The sequence below is a fragment of the Gambusia affinis genome, linkage group LG20, assembly GCF_019740435.1.
Source record: "Gambusia affinis linkage group LG20, SWU_Gaff_1.0, whole genome shotgun sequence".
Lineage (NCBI taxonomy): Eukaryota > Metazoa > Chordata > Actinopteri > Cyprinodontiformes > Poeciliidae > Gambusia > Gambusia affinis.
The window spans coordinates 22353882-22376030 of NC_057887.1; the positions used below are offsets into that span (position 1 = coordinate 22353882).

General features: G+C 38.9%; 1 protein-coding gene across 1 annotated transcript; it reads left to right on the plus strand.

The window, feature by feature from the left end:
* Window positions 1-9928: 9928 nt before the first annotated feature.
* Window positions 9929-20341, plus strand: tbc1d24 (TBC1 domain family, member 24). The gene is made up of 7 exons (XM_044101586.1): window positions 9929-10278; window positions 13330-14421; window positions 15338-15496; window positions 15577-15640; window positions 17045-17140; window positions 18130-18382; window positions 19415-20341. Exons 2-7 carry the CDS (start codon window positions 13436-13438, stop codon window positions 19570-19572), a joined length of 1716 nt encoding a protein of 571 aa, XP_043957521.1. The 5' UTR covers window positions 9929-10278; window positions 13330-13435; the 3' UTR covers window positions 19573-20341.
* Window positions 20342-22149: the final 1808 nt, after the last annotated feature.

The window sequence follows — 22149 nt, forward strand, 5'->3', positions numbered from 1 at the left end:
ATAGCAACTGACAGTAACAGCTACACATATAATCAACATTCAACGCCGTTTAAAAAAAGGTAAGAATATTCCACAAAAAGTACTTCTGTAAAGGACAGAAGCATCCAGTCCTTTACAGTTTTGTGTTTTTAGTCTTGGTGTTTATTTTGTGATTATTATCCATCCATTTTCTGAACACCCTTCGTCCCTAATGGGGTCAGGAGGGTTGCTGGTTCCTCTCCAGCTGCGTTCCGGGCGAGAGGCGGGGTCAACCTGGAGAGGTCGCCAGTCTGTCGCAGGGCAACACAGAGACACACAAACATTCACACACACACTCACACCTAGGGAGAATTTAGAGAGACCAATTAACCTGACAGTCATGTTTTTGGACTGTGGGAGGAACCAGAGAACCCGGAGAGAACCCACCATGCACAGGGAGAACATGCAAACTCCATGCAGAAAGACCCCGGGCCGGGAATTGAACCCAGGACCTTCTTGCTGCAAGGCAACAGCTCTACCAACTGCACCACTGTGCAGCCCTGTGATTATTATTATTATTATTATTATTATTATTATTATTATTATTATTATTATTATTATTATTATTATTATTATTATTATTTTATTTTTTTTAAGTTAAAGAGCTTTTGCGGCGCTAGTGGCTCGTATTTTTGTGACAGTAGGAAGGCAGGAAAGCGGGTGAGGAGAGGGGGAAAGCATGCGGCGAGGGTCGTCGGGACCGGGAGTCGAACCTGCGACGTCCGCGTCGAGGGCTGGGGCCTCCTGGCGTGGGGCGCGCTAACCCCCTGCGCTAACACAGCAAGCCCCTATTTTGTGATTATTAAGTGACCAGTGAGGTATAGACTTCAGCTGCTATTAGTTAATTTGACATATTGGTGGTTAATTAGCTGATTTAATAACCTGCTGTACTGATGATCTATCAGGTTTGATTTGTGGGTCGCCTTTTTGTTAAAACTGAACCAAACACCAAATTCCCAGCACACAAGGTTGGGTAACAGGTGCATAACAACAGGTTCCTGCCATTGCTTTACATGGCACATGCAAAGCAATGGCACATCGGCTCTTTTCAGGTTCTGTGGGTTAAAGCCCGGCCACCAGGGGCTCCCCAACGTGCCCCCCCCAGGCCTGGCTCCAGGGTGGGGCCTCATGATGGGGCCAGCAGAACCACTGTTTCCAATGGTCGTTTTCATCATCAGGATCTTTGGGCTGCACTTGGTCTGGTTCCTCACCTTGGACCCGTCTGCACTGGGGGGCCCAACCAGAGGCATGAAGCCCCCACAGCAAGACTCCTAGGATCACTGGGACACTCAAACCCCCCCACCACGATAAGGTGGCAGCCCATGGAGGGGGTGTGTGTGTGTGTGCGGGTGTGTGTGTGTGTGTGGGTGTGTGTGTGTGTGTGTGTGTGTGTGTGTGTGTGTGTGTGTGTGTGTGTGGGTGGGTGTGTGTGTGTGTGTGGGTGGGTGTGTGTGTGTGTGTGTGGGTGGGTGTGTGGGTGGGTGTGTGTGTGGGTGGGTGTGTGTGTGTGTGTGTAATATGAAGTAACCTGTTAAAATGAGAGAGAGGAAGAAAGTTGTTTTTTAAGAGGAGGAAATAAATTCTGACCTTTGGTCCAGCTGTGAGGTGAAATGAATCTTTTTAGTTTTTTAAAAAGATTTTTAGGCTCTAATAAAGTTTTTTAGGCCGTTATTTAACAAGCTGAACAGGAAGTTGGGAGGAGAGAGAAGGAAACGACATGCAGCCGATTCCCCAGGACTGGGAATTGAACCAGGTTGACAAACAAAACCTAGAAGTAACGTCCTAATCAAAACATCATTTACAGTTTTACTATAAATCTGGTTAAAAAATAACTGAATTAGACATTTCTTAGCCCCTTTTCCTTCTCTTTTATACAAGCAGACAACATAAAAGCTTTATATTTATTACAAAGTATTGATTTAAGTATCGATTTCTGATTAAATTCTCTGTTTTCATACTTTCATTGATTTTTCTTTTTACCTTTTCTACAGTTTTTCATATTAAATTGCACTTTTTAAAGTTTCTTATATTATCTTGAATCTGTATTTATAAATAAAGACTAACAGAAAGATCACAGTAACTGTTATTTCTGATAAAAACGTTTTTTTCTTATACCAAACAAACCAGATAAAACAAATTTGATCTTCTTTGTGGTCCAGAGTATTAAATTATGATTAGATTAAACTCTAATCTTCAATTAACATCCTGGAACCTGAAGAAATCCAAACCTGTTAAATCAGCTTTTAATGTTTGGTATAAAACCAAAAACAGGATTTATCAAATAAAAACAGGAGAATGAACTGAACTTGTGTTGATCCTTGCTGGTCATGTTGACACTCAAAGAGCTTCACACTACAGTCACATTCACATGCAGGTCGGGGGGCAACTTGCTGCTAAGTGCCCCACCCTGGGGCAGGTCAACATGTGGCTGGGGAAGCTGGAATCGAACTTACAACTTTCTGGTCACAAGACGACCACTCTACCCGCTGAGCCACAGTCACACTAAAACAGCCACTGCATGATCCTTTTATAATCTTTTTAAAATACAGATTTAAACAGTTTAATGAGCTACAATTCAGTGCAATTTAATATAAAAAGTGTGTAGAAAAGGTCAAAGGTCAAACCATAACAGCACAAGTACAGAGAAAATAAACAGAAATCATTATTATTATTAAATTAAAACATTTTAACTCTTAAATCAATACGTTGCTATAAATATTGAGCCCAGTGTTGTGGCTCTAAACCAGTGAAGGGAAAAGGGCCAACGAACGGCTGATTCAGTTAATCTGACCAGTTAATCTGACCAGTTAATCTGACCAGTTAATCTGACCAGTTAATCTGACCAGTTTAACAATAAAACTGAACTTTATTGTTTGGAGTTTCTTAAATTCTTTTGGGTCGATTTGCAGCGACCAACTGACCTGACCGACATGTTTTAGGAGATGTGGGGGGAAACCGGAGCACCCGGAGAAAACCCACGCAAACACGGGGAGATCATGCAAACTCCACACAGACGGTCTCTGTGAAGACGCAGCGCTAACCGCTGCACCACCGTGCTGCCCATGTTTTTTCCAATAGGGTTGGGAGGAATCTATGTTCTAGTTTGTCAACGAGGAAAACCTTTTTAAATTTGGTCCTGACGGAGCGGCATGGCGCCCCGTTCACAGAGGCTACAGCCTCCACGCGTTCGATTCCCCGGTTCGTCTCCTGCACGTCTTTCTCCTTCTCTCAGTATCACAATCAAGAACTTTAGACTTGTTCTTGATTGTCTTCACTGTTTTGTTTCCTTTTTGGCCTCTTCCATCGTAGACTGTTTTGTATTTTCTTCCAAAATAAAATTTTGGATTTCTTCTTTTTACCATCCTTCATGGTTTCAGCGTCTGGATGGTCCAAATGCTCCAGGACGGTTTCTCTACTGGTCTCGGTCTCTTCTGAGGTTTCAGGATCTGTGGAACCACCTGGTAAAGGTTCTGCTGAGAGTCCCTCCTGTGAAGAAACCTCTTGACTTGAGGCATTAACCGGGTCCACTTGGTTCTGGAAATCTTCTTCCTCTGCTCTCTGACTGTCAGGCTGCAGTAAATCATCTCTTGCAGTGGCTTTGGTTTCAAACTGACAGTTCAGCTCCAGGTACAAAAAGTCAACCTCCTCCAGCTCAGCCTGGACTTTCCTTTCCTTGTCTTGCAGGGATTTGATCTCTGATGTTGTGTTTCCATGGAGGTTGGCATTCTCAGCTCTCAGCTTGTCCAGAAGCACCTTGTCCTTCTCTGTTTTCTCCAGATGATCTTCTCTCTCCTCTTTTAACTGCTGCTTGTATGTTTGAATCTGCTGATGTAAATCCATCATGTCTGTTTTATATCTGCACTTTAGCTCCTTGTAGTAAATTTGAATCTGATCCATGTCATAGAGCAACTGCTTCTCCATCTTTTGCCGAATTCTAATTTCCCCTGAATTTTTTTGGCGGAGCTCCTCCTTCTCTGCGCTCAGTTTGTCCAGCATCACCTTGTATTCCTCTGTTTTCTGCAGGTGAGCTTTCCTCTCCTCCTTTCTCTGCTGCATGTATGTTTCAACGTGTTGCTGAATATCCATAACTTTGGTTTTACATCTACGTTTTAGCTCCTGTTGTGAAGCATGAACCTCAACCAGATCATGGATCATCTGCTTCTCCCTGTTTTGGCAGATGGTGATTTCTCTGGACATGTTTTGGAGGAGCTCCTCCCTCTCAGCTCTCAGTTTGTGCAGAATCACCTTGTATTTCTCTGTTTTCTCAAGGTGAGCTTTTCTGTCCTCCTTTATCTGCTGCTGGTAGGTTTGAACCTGCTGCTGTAAATCCATGATGTCTCTTTGAAATCTACATTTTAGCTCCTGCTGTGAAACATGAACCTCAACCAGATCATGGATCATCTGCTTCTCCCTGTTTTTCCAGATGGTGATTTCTCTGGACATGTTTTGTAGGAGCTCCTCCTTCTCAGCTCTCAGCTGGTTGATGAGCTGCAGATTCTCCTTTTCTCTTCCAATGTTGGCGTCTTTCTCATGTTTCAGCTCCTCCTGATATTTTTCCACATCTTGCTTTAGTGTAGAAACATCGTTTTCATATTTACCATTCAGTTCATTGTATGAACATCTGAGCTGATTCAACTCTTCCTGCAGATTTTTCTCACTGTCTTGCAGAAACTCGATCTTCTGGGACATTTCATGAAACATTTGGTCTTTTTCAGATCTCAGGTTTTCCAGCAGTCGTTGTTCCTCCTGAAGCCTCTTTTCATGATCCTTTTGTCTCTCTTCCTCCTGTCTCAGCAGAGCATCATCAGCTTCATGCTTGGAGCTCAGCTCCTTGAAGGAAGTCTGGAGTTGGTCCAGTTGTTCTTGCAGCGCCGCACTTTTCTTCCTCTCAGCCTGAATCTCAGCTACAAAAGCTTCCCGGCTGAGGAGGTTGGCCACCTTCAACTCCTCAAAGTCTTGCTGCAAGGACTTCTTGTTCTTGTGTTTCACATCACTGTGAACCTTGGAAGCAGTGACCGCAGCGTTAAGGACTGCTGGGTCACTGAACTTCTCTACTCTCTCAAGTTCCCTCTTTGCATCTTTGGCCTGGTTGATGAAAGTTTCCTTGAGATCTTTCTGTTTTTTTAACTGGAGTTTTGTCTCTTCCAGTTCGGCCTCCAGGTGGGCCAGTCTCTGGTTGTCTTCAAACCTTCCTGCTCTCTCCATTTCCAGGAGGTAGTTGAGTCGCTGGATTTCCCCGTGGAAGACAGTCGGGTGTGCAGGAGGGAACCTGCCTGGGGGGTTTTGCTGGCCTCCCCGTCTCCAGTGGGATCCCATCGTCCCACTGTTGAATCTCGGTGATTGATGAGACATTTTCTAATTCAATCAGTAAAATCGTTGATCTGTAAACTTCTCTAAAGGGCTTTGCGAACGTCTGAACTGGTCAGTGTTACTGCGAGCAATGAAAAATATGCAGAATTGTGTTGCATACAATTCTGCAGTTGATGACATCACAGCCTGTGACAGTGACATCACAGAGTCTTCCATCACTGGTGGTGTGACATCATTCCTCCACCAAATATCTCACTCTTTATTCTTGTTTACATTCAAAATAGTCCAGGATTTTTATCCCAGATATCAGGGCATCAAACTCATTTCCATTTTGGGCAAAATCAAAAACCTGAATGTTCAGGTTGTTGCTCCAGATCGTACTGATAAAAAACAATCCAGCTGTTAAAATATCAATAAATAGGAGTTTCAGAATTCAATAATTCTTAAAATAACATACTATTGAACATCTTTTCACACTAATCAGGATTGTTTTTGTGGTTTTCTGCAATCATCACAGATTTGTGGTGCTAATTTATAAATATTTGTAAGGAATTTTTACAATATTTGATCTAATAAATTATGTTAAATGTGATCTTTTATTAATCACTATCGGTCATGCACTGTAACTTGACATCAAGTAAGGCTGAGACAGCGGTCACCAAATGTTTTTGGACAATTTTGAGAAAATTTTTTGATAAACTCAGAAAAAATGAGGGGATTTGTTGATTTTTTGGGGTTATTTATTTACAACAACATGAAAAAGTAAAAGATAAAAACTCTAACTATTGATTTCTAAATCTTGTTGAAAGTTGGGTCGGACTGATTAAGCCTGGTTTTTTGCAGACTGCTGCAAAGATTTGTTTTAGAAAAATATACTGGAAAAATTCTTCTGTTTTGATTTTGATAATACTGTATATACTTTAAAGTTTTAACTACTATTTAGCAAAGCTTAGGCAGTTCATTAGCCTTAGCCTGTTAGCTTAAATGAGCTATTAGCTATATTTCTGACTTATTAGCCATTTTTAGTTTGCTGAAAGGAGTAAGTAAAGTACAGACAACATGCCTACTGACAGCATTCATGCTAACATTAGCATTTTGATACACTTACTTTATCATACTGAATGGTGCAAATCCATGTTAGTGAAGATGCTTGTGACTTTCCACACACTATTGACTACTATTTAGCTAAGCTTAGGCAGTTCATTAGCATTAGCCTGTTAGCTTAAATAAGCTATTAGCTATATTTCTGACTTATTAGCCATGTTTAGTATTCTGAAAGGAGTAAGTGAATTACAGATAACATGCTGGTGATGCCTCACAGGCTACTGAAAGCATTTAGGCTTACGTTAGCATTTTGGCTAATTTTAGCTCATACGCTCATTTTAACACGCTGAATGGCGCAAGTCCATGTCAGTCGACGTTCTTGTGATTCTCCGCATGCCGCTGATCGCGCTGCAGCTTTCTATGGCGTTGATGCTAACTTTCAGCGTCGGAACGCCGGGTCCAGACCGATGGGCCCAGAACACCGGGTCCAGACCGACGGGTCCAGAACACCGGGTCCAGACCGACGGGTCCAGACCGACGGGTCCAGACCGATGGGTCCAGAACGCCGGACCCAGACCGATGGGTCCAGACCGATGGGTCCAGACCGACGGGTCCAGACCGACGGGTCCAGACCGATGGGTCCAGAACGCCGGACCCAGACCGACGGGTCCAGACCGACGGGTCCAGACCGACGGGTCCAGACCGACGGGTCCAGACCGACGGGCGCGCTTTGGCAGGCCCCGTTTAAATTTCTTCCGAAATTTTCTTGTTATTCATTTATTATTTTTATTTAAAAAAAAAAAAAAATATTATGCATCAAAATAAATGCTGAACACAAATGGATGTTATAGTTTTTAGATTTTTTTATTGTTAAAATTGAGAAAAATGTGGACTATTGTCACAACTACATTAAATCAAACTAACACATTGAAGCTTTCAGATCAAAGATTCAAAAACAAAAAAAACCACTTCCACTAAAACAGAATCATTTTAGATTTTGTTTTGGTTTTGGGTTTTTGTTGTGCCATCCCCAAAGTTATCTAATTGGGTTTCAAAACTTTCTCATTTCTCCTAAATAGCTTATCTTTGCCGAGTTTCCTCTCCATGACAAACTCTAATGTGTGTCACATGCAAATTGTAGCTCAGAAGGGGAAATATTTCTCCTCAGAATGAGACAAACAGCTAATTCAGCCGTGATTCAAAGCACATGGATTTTACAAGGAACTTGGGATCTATTTACAGTTTGACTCTGTTGCCATGAAAATTAAAATGAAACAGCTAATAAGAAGAACAACGATGCAGTTTTTACACAACTATGCTAATTGGTAACATTACATTTTACTGGAAAAGATCAGGCGCTTATGTCACTTGGAAAGTATTTTCTTTCTTGGTTTATTTGTTGCTTTAGGTGCAGAGATAAATTAAATGGATGTTTTTTATTCTTTTGTGTTTTTTATGAGTTTGGAATGGATTGGATCATGTATTGTTCCAAACTGGAAATACTCAACTCTTGTTACTGATATTTTTTAAAAAGGGTGTTCAAAGTGTGGGATCGGGGCCATTTTTTGACCCTGGAAGTGATTTAGTTTGACCCCTGAGCAAAAGTCAAAAATGGTTAAAATTTGACCAACAAAATGCAAAAACTGTTTTTAAGTTTTAGATATTTAATGACTTACAGATTTCATTAAAAAAAATTGTTTATTATTGAAGGATGGAGGAGAGCAATGCTGAGAACATTTTAAAAATAATATTAGAAGAATAAAGTCATAAAGTTAAGACTTTGATTTTAAATGAAAATTAAAGCCATAAAATAAAATCCCTTTATGTTATGAGAATAAAGTAAAACAATTATGACTTTATTCTCATATTATTTTGACTTTATTCTTGTACAACATTATTATTCTAATATTATGGTTTTGTTCTTGTATAATTCCAACTTTATTCTTGTAATGTTTTCTTTCTTTTTTTATTTTTATTTATTTATTTTCTTATTATGGTCTTAATACTCCATCATATTATTGAGGAGTTAAAATAAAATATATATATTTAATGAAAAAAGATGATTATAAACTATTTTTTGCTTTTTAAATTGAATAAGTTTAAATTTTCCTGTTTTGCCAGTGGGATGTTTTCTGGGGGGCCTCAGAAGGAGGTTCTCGCCCAGGACTCGTTTTATGCAGGAACAGCCCTGCTTTTAAACTGAATCCTTTAAATAAAAACAGACAGAGCATCGCCGTAGCTGAAGTGTAGGATTAGGAAGATTGGATGAACATAAATCTCTTTGAGCTACGACCAAACGGTTTACTGGCTTCACACCATCTGCTGCTCTCTGCAGATTTAAACCACAAAATTCAGTCGACCAAACTGAACTCTAACCTTCTCCACATGCTCTCCATTGACATATTTTCCTTCTTCTGGCCAGGAAGTCCTACTTTTTAAGCCTTATCCTATTTTAAAACAATAATAAAAGCATAAAGTTGGAATTGCATTGAATTTCCACAACAGAATGACACCAAAAGTTATATTATTTAAATCTATTTTATTTTGTCATTATGTTTGTAACACAATGACAAAATATTTAATTTTATACCTTTTCTTTTTTACTAATTTTGGAACTATCACATTCATTAATGTGTGAATAAAACTATGTTTTATATTGTTACTTACATTTTAATTTACTTAAGTTATATCAGATTTTCTTTTGTATGATTTTTTTTAAAAAGTGTGAAAATATGACTTTGAAAGGTGAACCCACACTTTTTTTCTTTCATGAAAGGCTAAGCAAATTATTATTGTTAATTTTTGACACCGTCAGCACCCCGTACTATCTGCTTTCATCACCCCATCACCCTGTAAAAGAACAGATGTCCACATTTATTTTATTTTATTTTTATTTATTTATTTTTGCAAAATTTTCGTTTCTTTATTTCAAAACCTAAAAAAAATAAACGATGGAAAATTGAAACAATTGAAAATAACTAACTTAGTTGACATTTCTCTAGCAATTTAAAGTTGCCTTTTTTTCCCAAAGTTCTTGTAATATTTTTGGGTCTTTGCAGCAAAACAGGAACCAATAAAGTTTTGATGCAAGTAAAAATGTACACCACACTTTTCAGATATTTATTGTTATGCTTTTCCTACATCTTCTCATTTAGACGCTACATTGTGTTTGATGTCTTATAAAATCTCAATAAAATATAATAATGTTTGTGGCTTTAATGTGACAATAGTGGAAAAAGTTTAATTTTGCAAAGCGTTCATTGCTTTTTATTTTAGGTATGACTGACAAAGCAAACAGGCTATGAAAATAAAAATAGATGCACTTGTTGTAATTAATATTATAGTTAGCTACCCTGCACTCAAAGTCGCCTTAGAAATGGGTAGATATACATCTTTAATTTGAATTATTTCACAGTAAAAATATATTAACTTTACAAATTTCTCACCCTTTCATTCCACAGAAAGCAAAAACAGAGGCGTTTTTAAGAAGCATCAGCTGTATTTCAGAGGAAACTAGACAACATTTTACCGCAGTGCAGTTTTGATTGCACAATTCAATTATCAGTAACAGCTGTCATGTGTTAGAGCGGCTGGGCTTTGAGTTTCTAACAAAGAGCTGGCTTGTTGTCCTTCTTGTACTTCCTGGCACCACATTAAACCAGAAGGAATCTTCTTCACATAAACATGGACAGATAGAAAACGGAACTTCTGCTAGTAATTCATGAGAAATTAAACATCTGCATTCTTCATTAAGGATCAGCACAGATTTTAAAGCTGGATGGATCAGAGGAGCTATCAGAAACCTGATTGACAGTGTAGATTTAAACAGCCCACCTGGACGTAGTGCGCATGCTCGAAACAACAACGTGAACCCTGCTTCACATCTTTCAGTCATGCAGCTCTAAGGTAGGAATACGGTGCTTTTTAATCGGAATAAATGTATTATTTTCTTGTCAGAATTGCTGGTTTGGTGGAATAAAGTCTGTTATTCTCTCTGTGATTATATTTAGTTAAATAAATCGGGGTTTTTTTTAAGCTTAAAACGTAAAGTCCAAGACGGACGGACAGTCAATGGACAAGATTAATTGGTAGCGAACATGCTAGCAGGTGCTGGAACGGTTTTGTAAATCTAACCGCGTAGTCATCTAATCAGTCTTTTTTATATATAATGATCTCTCTGGTTTTATGAGTGTTTTTCTCGGGCAGTTAGTGTTTGATTTTCTTTAGCATATAAAACGGGGTGCAGGATGAGGCTGAAGTTAGCTTTCGATTCGGACAACTGCTAAAGGGCGATTCCACCAATCATTTTTACTACCTGAAGAATTTCTTTTTTATCTGTTCCATTTTTTAAAACTGCAACACTTTAAAACTATAATTGTTTTACTCTTGTACCAGAATATTTACAGCCTAGTTTTTGATGTGTGAAATTATTATTTGATTTGAATGTGATAAATGAAAGCCCATATTGGGTCTCTTTTTCCTAATCTGGATCACATTAAAACTGCTGCAGCTCTTCAAACATGGGTTAGATTGAGTTGCACTGATAGCAGAATCGTATAAATCCAGGTCAGGAGCAAATGATAGACGCTCATTTGTTTAAAAAAAAAAAAAAAAGAATCGGAAGCCAACTTCAGCGTCTCCTAAGCAGGCTGTGTTAAGCTAATGCTAGCCATGCTAACTTGGGGAAAACAGTGTGTCAAATTTAGTCCACGACCGGTCTAGCTCCAAACACGCAAACTAACAAGCCCGTACAGCTTCTGCAGCCGAATATAAACGGTCTAAGTGGCTCTGCATGCATTTTATGTTAACGCTATTCGGTCATTCATTGTGTTAGAGGCTTTTATGAGGCTCCAGTCTTTCTCTTTCTGCTGAAAACGTCATGATTTAACACTTGAGCTTGGATTTGCAGCATAAATTAAAACATCCATTAAAATCTTCCCTGAATTAGGGGTTCTTAAATTTATAGGGATAAAAACTGTAAGTATATTTACTATCTGTCACTAGGGAATAATGCTAAGATTACGGGCAGTGTCATGATGAATTGTCATTGCAATATATTATGCATATAATTACAATCATAGATTGTTTAACTATCAGTGTATGCTGATTGCTGGTATTTAGATCATGCCAAAATTTTCATTGCAGAAACTTTTTTTTTTCTTTTTTTTTTTTCTTTTTTTTTATTATTCACCGTTATTGGTACAATTTTCATTTCACTGTAAAAAAAAATATCAAAGGTTTAAAGTTAGCCTTTTTTATTTTTTTTGCTAATTGGTCAAAATTCTCTAAGTTTTCTATGTGACTCGCATAAAGCTAATTTCCTTTGAGCATGATATTCAGCATGGTGATCTTTGGTCATGCATCATCTTCATGTGACGGCTGTTCTCAGTAAGAATGTGTTGTGAAAGTTTTTATTGCTACACAGAACCATAGAAGTTGCTGAATCCGTGTTTTTAGACTGTAAATCCTCATGTTGCCCATTAGTGTCATGTGTGAAATACTTTTATGTTTCTGCCCCTGAGAACTTGATGTGGTCTAATTTAAAAAATATTTCTGGTTAAAACCCATTTTGCAAGGTTGTGTCACTGATTTGTTTCACCTCAGTTGTTTAAAACACACTACTGTGCTTGGAGATTGGGAAAAAAAAGAAAGCTCACAGGAGCAAGAATCCATGTAATAAATGTTTGTCTACAGTGATGCATTTTTTTTTACTGAGAACATTCTGGACTTAACATTTGTCCTGGCGAAGCCTGACCTGCAAATAAACGCAGAGTACCTGGCATGGCAACACATCTATTCAAGTTTTGCACAATTTAATTTAGGTTTGGACTTTAACCACACCAGTCAAATCAGATGTTTAGAATGGATGTTTGTTCAATTCTCATAATTTGAGGCGAACGGACGATACAAGAAACGACTGCAAAAGAAAGAAAAGTCAATTGGACTTGGTAGAGTAGGTTAGGTTTTAAAGTGTAACTAAGGCCCATCTGAAAGCTTAACCCCGCCCCTATATAAAGGTTCCACCAAAAGGAGGCGTGACCAGAGATGCTAAGGGGCGTGGTCAATTAAGCAGTTGCATTTTCCCAAAAAGAGACTAACGCGTTTTAGCTGCATCAAAACTGCAATGGAAAAACTTTCTTCACATCCTGACTCGTGATCTGGATGTTACTACTGCTGGGAGGATGATGGCGCTGTGGCATAACTTATTGCATGAACAAACACAGTTGTTGTTGTTCAGTGGAAATGCTTCAATTTTACATTAGTGGAATATTGTTAAAGTTTTGAGCACCTTTGTAGTGGAAATGCAGCGACTGTCAGGCAAGCTGAACCTTTGGAACCGATTGGAAAATTCAACTGCAGTAGCCACTATTCAGCCCGTAGAGGGCAGCACCGAGGCGGTTTTAGATCAGACATCCCAGAATCAAATAAATGTACAAATTTGCACAGAAACATGAAGCTAACAACGTTAAGGACCAGTTGAGACGACTATCTGAAAATAAAAAAAGTTGCTTTGGGATTTAGCGAAGGCTGGACGATGTGGCTGAAAAACTTAACATGATGTGACTGTTTCATATCAGTCTGTCATTAATTACTGATTTGTTTTAAATATTTGAGATTCTGCTAAATTGGTGTTTTTACTTCTCGCTCTAAAGTTGTGCAACAGACTGTTGCTAGGTAACCACAGAGTGAGTTGGTGCTTAGTCTTTCGTCAGCCTACATCCCCCAGAATGCTGTGCAGTTCTGGATCCATGTTCAGTGAAATTATTGCATGTCTGTCTACTAATGTTGATGTTGTCTATTGCAATATGTATTATTAGTTTATTGTTTACTCTTTAAACTTAAAGACTGGTGATCGGCCAATCAAATCACAGTCGAGGCGAGTTCAATATTCACAAAGTGGAAATATTCTGAACTGGTTTAGTTCTTTAAACCTCTGTTCTTCTTTGTGTTTTCCAGTAACCATCATGGACAGATAGTCTCACCCAGTTTGATACCAGTTTTGTGGAGGACAGAAGGTCATCGACGCATCCTCCTTTGGGCGGTCCAGAAAGTTTCCAGCATCATGGCTGAGGAGGAATACGGCGCGTTTGTGGACTGGAACCAGATGGGGGATCTGGCGACGAGCAGCGGGCCCACCAAGGTGGACTGCAAAGAGCTGAAGGAGTTCAAACAGCTGGCTCGCCAAGGCTACTGGGCCAAGAACCACAAACTGCGGGCTCAGGTCTATCAGCAGCTCATCAAGTCCATTCCGTGCCGCACCGTTACGCCGGATGCAGACGTGTACCGTGACATCATAGGTGACGCCGCCGCGAAGAAGCCGTCGTCTCACATCCCGCTGCCGGAGTTTGTGGACGGAAATCCGGTGCCGCGGTACTGCTTGAAGGTGGACGCGGTGGCCTCGGCGCACCGGATCATCAACTGCGTGGCGGGGCAGTTCCCAGACATCTCGCACTGCCCGTCCCTCCCGGCGCTCACCGCGCTGCTCCTCCACTTCAGCAAAGACGAGGCGCAGTGTTTCGAACACGTCAGCCGCATCCTGGCCTGCAACGAGCCGGGCAAACGGCTGCTGGACCAAACCTTCCTGGCCTACGAGTCCAGCTGCATGACCTTCGGCGACCTGGCCAACAAGTACTGCACGGCTGCGCACAAACTGATAGTCGCCACCGCCCAGGACGTGATGGAGGTCTACGCCGACTGGCAGCGCTGGGTGCTGGGCGACCTGCCGTTCGGCCACATGGTCCGGGTTCTGGATGTGTATCTGGTGGAGGGCTACAAGGTCCTCTACCGCGTTGCCATCGCCTTGCTCAAGTTTTACCGCAAACACAAAACGGGAGGCCAGGCGGGACAGAACCAGCAGCAGCTCGACTCGGGGAAAATCCGCTCAGATATTCAGGCGTTCGTCAAAGGCATCGGCTCCACCGTCACGCCGGAGAAGCTGCTGGAGAAGTCCTTCGCCATCCGCCTGATCAACCGCAAGGAGATCACGCTGCTGCAGCTCACCAACGAGAAGTCGCTGCAGCAGAAAGGAATCACCGTCAAACAGAAGAGGTAACGTCCAAACCCGAAACGATCAATTGGGATTAATGGTGAATTAATCTGAATGTCATTAATCAGATTATCGCTATAAACGTCAACTAATTTAGTCATCAATTAACTGGAACATAGAAACTCAAAGAAAAAAAATCTATTTACTGGAAGAATAAAAATACACATTCTGCATTTAAGATTAAAGAACATTCTGTCACTAAATATGTTTTATGCCATAGATTTAGATGCACCCAGTTCAAATTCATTAAAGGAATATTACGTTATTTTATTTTACGTAATGAAATATTTTAAATGGCTTTAAAGGTTAATCTTAACTATCAATGTTAAGAGATTATTGACTTGAAACAAACTCCTGTAAATGTTTTGATTCAATTATACTAAAATATTTACACTACAAACTACACAACATAATTAAGATTTTCTGTTTTTACAGTGATGTCAGTAAATTTGAGTCTTTTGTTTTTAATCCTGTAAATTTTGCTTTTAACATGAAAATTTCTGGAGATTTTATTTTTTCCAACATCACATTATTTTCTAGTTGTTGTTTTTTTTTTTTTTTTTTTTTTTGTTTCTTCTTCTTGTAAAAGTTAATATCTGATCAAAGTTGTCTTGGCATAAATTTACTCCTTCATTACAAATTTTGTTTTATGTCCTAAATACGGTCATAGTATCTTTTTCCTGTCTAAGTATTTTATTTGAGTTAATTTTCCATCTTCTGTTCCTTTTCGTTTGGTTTTCTTTCTGCTCCATTCGTCTTGTCTCATCTGCTCTCTGCTGATTTCAGTGTTAGGTGGGTTCATTTCTTCATTCATCCATTTTTGTTCTGGTTTACTTTGACTAGACACCCTCTCTCTAGTTGCAGATGTTATGAATGACTCCTCTGTACTGCAGCGCCTCCTGTTGGTTTGTTTTCCAGGCGGAACGTGCAGCTGGCTCTGAATCCCGACACGTTTTCCTCGGAGATCGTCGGCGCCAAGGAGATGCACGACATCTGGTCGTGGATCCCGGAGCGCTTCGCCCTCTGCCAGCCGGAGCTCCTCTTCACCACCTCCACCCACGGCTGCAGCCTCAGCAGGTGACCTTTCCACACATTTTCCAGCTCCTGTTGTCGGTTTAAGGGTTTAAAAAGAAACCAACTTTACGTTTTGCTTTAAGGTTCTACTCTCACTGCGAAGGCCATGAACCCACTCTGCTCCTGATCCGAACCACCGATGGAGATGTAAGCAAAGCAGCTTTTCTACTAATTCTGTAACATGAAATTTAATTAAGTTGCTTTTAAACCAACTGATGAAAACACTGTTGTTTTAGATTAAAGAGGACATAGTTTGCAGAATTCCCATTTTGCAAATTTTTCTAATTCCATTTGGGTCTCACCTGTTTTTAAAAAAACCAAACGGTTTTTTTTTGGTGTCTGGAAAACAAGCCATTTCAAAATCTTTCTTGGATGATCACTGCCAGTACACCAACAGAAAGTGCTGCTTAATTATTAGCTGTAGTTGTGAGCACACTTGCTAACACGCTAATAGTGAAGTTAAATTTTGGTTTAGCGGTTTTGCTAACTCTGGAAAATCTTTGGTGCATTTGGCTTCCCCTAAATACATAAGTAATTAAAAAATTTGGTGTTCAAAGGTTTTACTCTTTCAAAAAATAAATAATTTAATTTGAAGTTGGTGCATTAGCCTCTGCTAAATATTGTGTTTAGCGGAACTAATATCTATGATTAGTGCCTTGGGGCTAGCTCAACTGCATCTTTATTGTTGGTAGAGCCCACTGATAATATTTTTTTTAATGAAATTTTATTAGGAGGCTTTAAAACTTAATTGATGAACTTACTATTGCAGACTGCTGCCTGAGGGCACCTAAATGTTTGTCCACTTCCATTTGGGTCTCAACTGCTCCTAAAAACTGAAACCAGTAGTTTCAAAAATCTTCTGGTTAAGTCACATTAGATGGACACTGTGTCGTTGCCTAGCAACCCCAACCGAGCCCAGACACTGTACCTAGCAACCCAGCTGGTTTTACTACAATGGCTGCTGGAAAAAACAAGAGTTTTCTTGTTGACTTACCCCCAGAAACCACATGCTGTATTCTTGTTTGTGCAGGAGGCTCCACTTCTGCTTCTCAAAGAGGTTCAGTTGTGTAATTTGTGAATCTGTTTGCAGCCATTTCTAAATGTGAGGGTAACAGTTGAGCAACTTATTTGTACTTTAAGTGATTTGGTGATCTAAAACTTGTCCAGGAGTCAGAGAGGTTAGCATTCTGCTACTGGAAACCATGTGGCCAAGATTCACGTTGCTAACAGACATTGAACCAAGCATTAGTGGGGCTACATGGTTTTATTTATTCTTTTGACCTTTGTGTGGATTAGATAAATTTACAATAAGTTGAATGTTCATAAAAATCAGTGAATTTATTTTTTTTTTACTTGTGTAACTTCATTCAAATGGGTTTTTTACAGTTTAATTGTCTTCTGTGAATGGATGAAGTCATGTGACTGGATTACAGCTTGGCTCTTTTTCACAGACTGGGTTTTAAAGTGCATCTTTGTGATTAGAGCTAGTGCATGCTGAGATAGTGAAGTTGATGGTCTAACATGTATTATCTTTTTTATACTTGATCTCAGGTGTGTGGAGCTTACCTGTCGTCAGACTGGGAGGACAGGAAACGTGGAGGCAACAAGTTGAGCTATTTTGGCACTGGGGAGTGTTTTGTATTCAGGGTAAATTTGTTTTAGTTTTTCAAAGATAATTTCATTTATTTATTCCGTTTTAGTTTGAGTAATGCTGTGTAGCAGCCACTAGAGGGCACCATTAGCTGCGGTTTCCACAGCCGTCTCCTCTACGATTCATTGTGGGTCACGTTGCTGCAGGAAGCTCCTCCTGATGCAGCGTTTAGTTTACATTTTTAATAAATACCTCTGATTTAAATGTGAAAACTGATCTCTGATGTCTTCACAATTAATTATTCATCCAAGTTTCTGAGTCGGCTCACAGCTGTGGGCTGGAAGAACAGCTCAAAAACTTAAGAACGACCCGGTTGGAAACTCCCGTTACCTGATCCGCTCGTTTCTGGTTAGGCCTTTACCTGACACTGCACCAGAGACCAGGTGTTCAGGAAAGGGTTAATAGGAAAAATCTATCTATTTATCTACATTTGTTATTTTTACTGGGTTGGACTTTGACTACACTGCAAAAACAAAATCTTAAGTATTTTTTGTCTAGTTGTAAATGTCTTTCTATGCTTGACATAAAATAAAACTGACTTACAAGTGAGATAGGAGCCTGTTTTTTAAGTCAATTGATTAATATTGATGAAAAGGTTCTTCATTTATTGGCAGACTATTTATCTAACATGGAAGAATATTTTACTACATTAATGTCTTTAGAGCATCAATAAATTTGAGTATATAATTAAATGTAGTCACTGCAGTTTAGTGACATAAATCAAACTTTTTTTGTGACTATTGTCCTGAAAAAACTAACAATGGGGCTGAAACTATTAATTGTAATAAATTATTGAAATATTTGTCTATATAATAATTAATTAACTGGCATTTAGAGGTTTGAATGTTTTTGCCAAAACTCCTCAGATGGGTTCTTGGATTTACCTGGCTCACATTCACTAAAGGAATTTTAGCCAATAAAATGTTTAATTTATTATTGAAGGAGTTGATTGATTCCCTGGTTCACCGATTCTACGTCTCTGCAGCTGAAGCCTGAGATGGAGCGCTACGAGTGGGTGGTGATCCGCCACCCTGAGCTGGCGTCGGCCATCCGGCCCGCTGATCCGGAGAATCCGGACGACCCGGCGGCCGCCGACAGTCCGAGCGCAGACCAGAGCCTCCAGCAGCCTGATAAACCTCCTGGAGAACTGTCGCCGTTTCTGGCGACGCGCCATTTCAACCTCAACTCCAAAAACACGTCGATGTTCATGGCTGGGAACTTCGACTCCATCATCGTGGGTGAGCAGATGGTTGATGGTGCTGCTGTCGCTTTAAAGATGTTCAATCTTTCCAGAGGTCATCAAAGGTCAACCAGCCTGTTCACATTTCTAAAACAGAGAAAATGTTGGTGTCGATCAACTGAGCTGCACAAACGCGGCACTATTCATTTATATCAGTTTAGTTTTTTGTTCAAAGTTGATCTCTTAAACATAAAAACAGCACAAACCAAATTTTTATACCAAAGTTGATTTTGTAACTATGGACAGGCTGGTTGACCTCTGACCTTTGGGAACATTTATTAAAGGTACGCTATTGTGATCCCTTGAACAAGTTGGGATCCGTTTATGGCCTATACAAAACATGTTCATGTCATTCTTAATGAAATTTTACTCAAAATGAGTCGTTTTAGAGCATCTTGTCACTTTAAATCCAAATAAGCTGCTGCTGGCCACGCCCCCTAAACTCGACGTTTACACTCGCAGTTGAAAACGTGCCTCAAACAGATGCACAATAATACAACCATACATCTTAGAAAAGCAGAAATGGGGCTTCCTGCACAACCAACAAAGGTGCAGCAGGTGGTTTCTAGATGGTAAGTAAACAACAAAATACTTCGTCCTTCCCAGCAGCCATTATAAAGTGATTAAACCTGCTGACCAAATGAGCTGGAGCACAGCATGGGTTGCTAGGTAACAAGCTGGGGTCACTAGGTGATTTGTAATGTTAGGATCTGGAGGTTTTTGAAATGGATCAATTCACTAACTCCACAAAACAACCTGCTGCCATAAAAACGGGCGGCTGGTTTATTTCCTGAGGCTCTGGCTGTTTATTTATTTATTTATGTATTTTTATTTTTTTTGATACAGTAGAAACTCGAACTGAAGTACAAAAAATTTTTATTTTGCATAAAACCTTTTAAAATAAGAACGGCACAAATGAAAACACCAGTTTTTGTTTAACTTGACTTCACTCGGTTTGTTTATTTGATTTTTGGATTTACATTAAATGAATCAGTTTGCCTGAAACTTCTTCTTCTTCTCGTCCAATCAGGAGGCGGCGGCGACAGCAACGCGCTGTTCATCGACGCGGAGCTGAACCACGGCCACACCGGCCGCTGCACCACCTTCGACAACCCACCGCTCTGCAAGGAGAGCTTCCAGATTTCCCTGCTGGAGGCGTGGGGCTTCCAGGACGCCATGGCCCACTGATGATGATGATGATGATGTCATCAGCTCGTAATGTTCATGTTTAAATGTTAGAAACGCCACCCGAACAACTTGCTCCTGAGTTACCATATTTATTTAATTATGCTGTTTAAAGTTTAACATGTAAAGATTCCATATTTTCTTTATTTTTCTATGCACATATTACTGTTATTTTGAAATATTATCGTTATTATTTTGAAAGGAGAGCTTCCTGCTGCGGTTCATTTGCCAGTGAACTAAACAGTCGATAAAAATGGATGTTTCCTGCAGCTTTAGTGAGGTGAAGTCTTTAATATGTGATCAACTCTAAATATGATTAAGTCATGTTGTTCCATAACAGATGTAAAAAAAAAACTAATAAATTGAGCAAATGTTTGACCTGTTGCTGCTTTGCACCCTAACTTAAACCCTTTTTCTTTTCTTTTTTTTGTCCTTGTCCACACTTTTCATCATTTTCTGTTCTGGTGGGGAAAAAAACTACTTTTCTGGTGAAATATTATTACTATTTTATTTTTTCCCTGCTTCTGGAAAATGGATATAAAATGTGGACCTGAGGAAAAGCTGATGGATTAAAATGTCTCACTTGTGATTGTATGGATGTGAAAATACAGTATTGAAAACGGTTATTGATTTCATTTCCCCTCATTTAACCCTTTCAGGGGTGCTCAAGATGAGGTGCGGGGGCCATTTATGGCCCTTGACCCAGTTCAGGAATTGTGCCTCCTTTTGTGATGAAACAAAATAATTTATTTCCATTAAAATTAAAACATTATGTTGTAATTTTGAAAGGTTATTGAGGGACCATTAACTTTGAGGGGAAAAAGTTAAAACGGTCTCTGGTCAGACATGCCTGATTTAAAACAAGTATTTTATTTTTTATAGTATATATAATAGGCACTGCCTCAAATAAATTTTCCAAATGGGAGTTTTTATTTGAATTTCATTATTTTCTGTTTCCAGACGTTGAAATTTTGAAAATCTAAGTTGGAAAACATTATCGGCAAATTAAAATCAGAATTTAAGAGGGAAAATCCAGAATGGCTTTAACTTCACATTCACAAGATTTTTGGAATTCAAACCCCAAAGTCACGCAGTACTACAGTTGATGCTTGTAAAAAAAAAATGTAGAGAAATGACTCGTAAATAAAAATGGCTTCCCTCCCAACCCCGTATTTTTTAACTTTGCGTCTCCTTTCCTTTGTATATGTATTGATACAACAGTTATATGTTCTAATCTCAATAAAACTGCAGTATTTCTGTCTTCATAGATGATAAATCTTTAGCCCAAAGCTACTTCTGTTTTACTCAGACGTGGTTTTTCAGGCACATTTTCTATTTTTGTTTGATGGAAGCTGACAATGATCTGCATGACTGGAAAACATTTGGTGAAAATAACTCAAGATATTCAAGTATGTGTAAAAGCCTTCCTGTTTTCGATGCACTGAAGTTTGTGCCTCTGGAAACAGTGAAATGAATATTTTTTTCAAGGCATTTAACGGGGCAGCCTAAAAACAATTGATGTCGGTTCTTTGAAAACAAAATATTACCTATTTATTTAGAATAAAAGCATTTCAGCTTTTGACATGTCTGCATGTCAGGTTACAAAGCGGGAGTTGTAATGTAATTCCCTCTTTACAGTGAGCGGTACCGATTCTGTTCATTAGGCCAGCGCTGTTCATTCAAAGATTCACGCCGCTAATCGCGCATGCGCGGCTATTTTTAGCAGCTCCTTTGGGTGTTTGTCTGGCACATCTACTGAAAACCTGCTTTCCTGCCTGCAGCACTAAGATGCTTAAGTGTTTAAGTCTACGCACCGAGAGGGTTTTCCTCTGACTTCCCCACACACATCACTGGACTTCTGCAGCTTTTCCTTACAGAAATGTTGATTACAATTAGTTAATTATTTGATCTGGTTGATTTCTTTGTAAAATATGAGGGTTTCTTTTGTAAAGTTGTGAGTTATTTAGTTTAGTGGTATTTTCACCATGTCATTCAATAATTTAAAAAAGTCTGCTTCAAATTAAATATTTAATTAGATATCTAAATTTATTGTTTAAACCTGAATATTTAGCATCAATCTAAATATTTACCTAATAGGCTAGCTGTATTTTTAGCATATAACTAAAAATACTAGCATGCTCTGCATTATATATATATATATATATATATTCAAAGCTGAATATATATATTCAGCTTTATATATATATATATATATATATATATATATATATATATATATATATATATATATATATATATATATATCTTGCAATATGCATATTTAGCTTCATGTATATAGTTTAACATTAAATATTTTGTTTTAAATATTTAAAGTTAAATACTTAGCTTGTTTAAAACTACATTGTTAGCTAACAAGCTAAATATTTACCTTCTTAGTTAAATATCTAGTTTAAACTAAAAAAACTAGCTTGCTAATTAAATATTTAGTTGAAATTGTGACATTTATAAATGAATAAATAACAAGGTGAAAATATGACTGAAAAATTACTCTTATGATCCAATTTACTGCTAATTTTTGACTCTGCAACTTTACAAGAGAGCTTAGCTTGATCAGATGGA

Coding starts and splice junctions, on each gene's coding strand:
- tbc1d24 (XM_044101586.1), top strand. CDS start 13,436: ATGGCTGAGGAGGAATACGGCGCGTTTGTGGACTGGAACCAGATGGGG. Junction 14,422..15,337: donor ATCACCGTCAAACAGAAGAG/GTAACGTCCAAA, acceptor TTTGTTTTCCAG/GCGGAACGTGCAGCTGGCTC. Junction 18,383..19,414: donor CTTCGACTCCATCATCGTGG/GTGAGCAGATGG, acceptor TCGTCCAATCAG/GAGGCGGCGGCGACAGCAAC.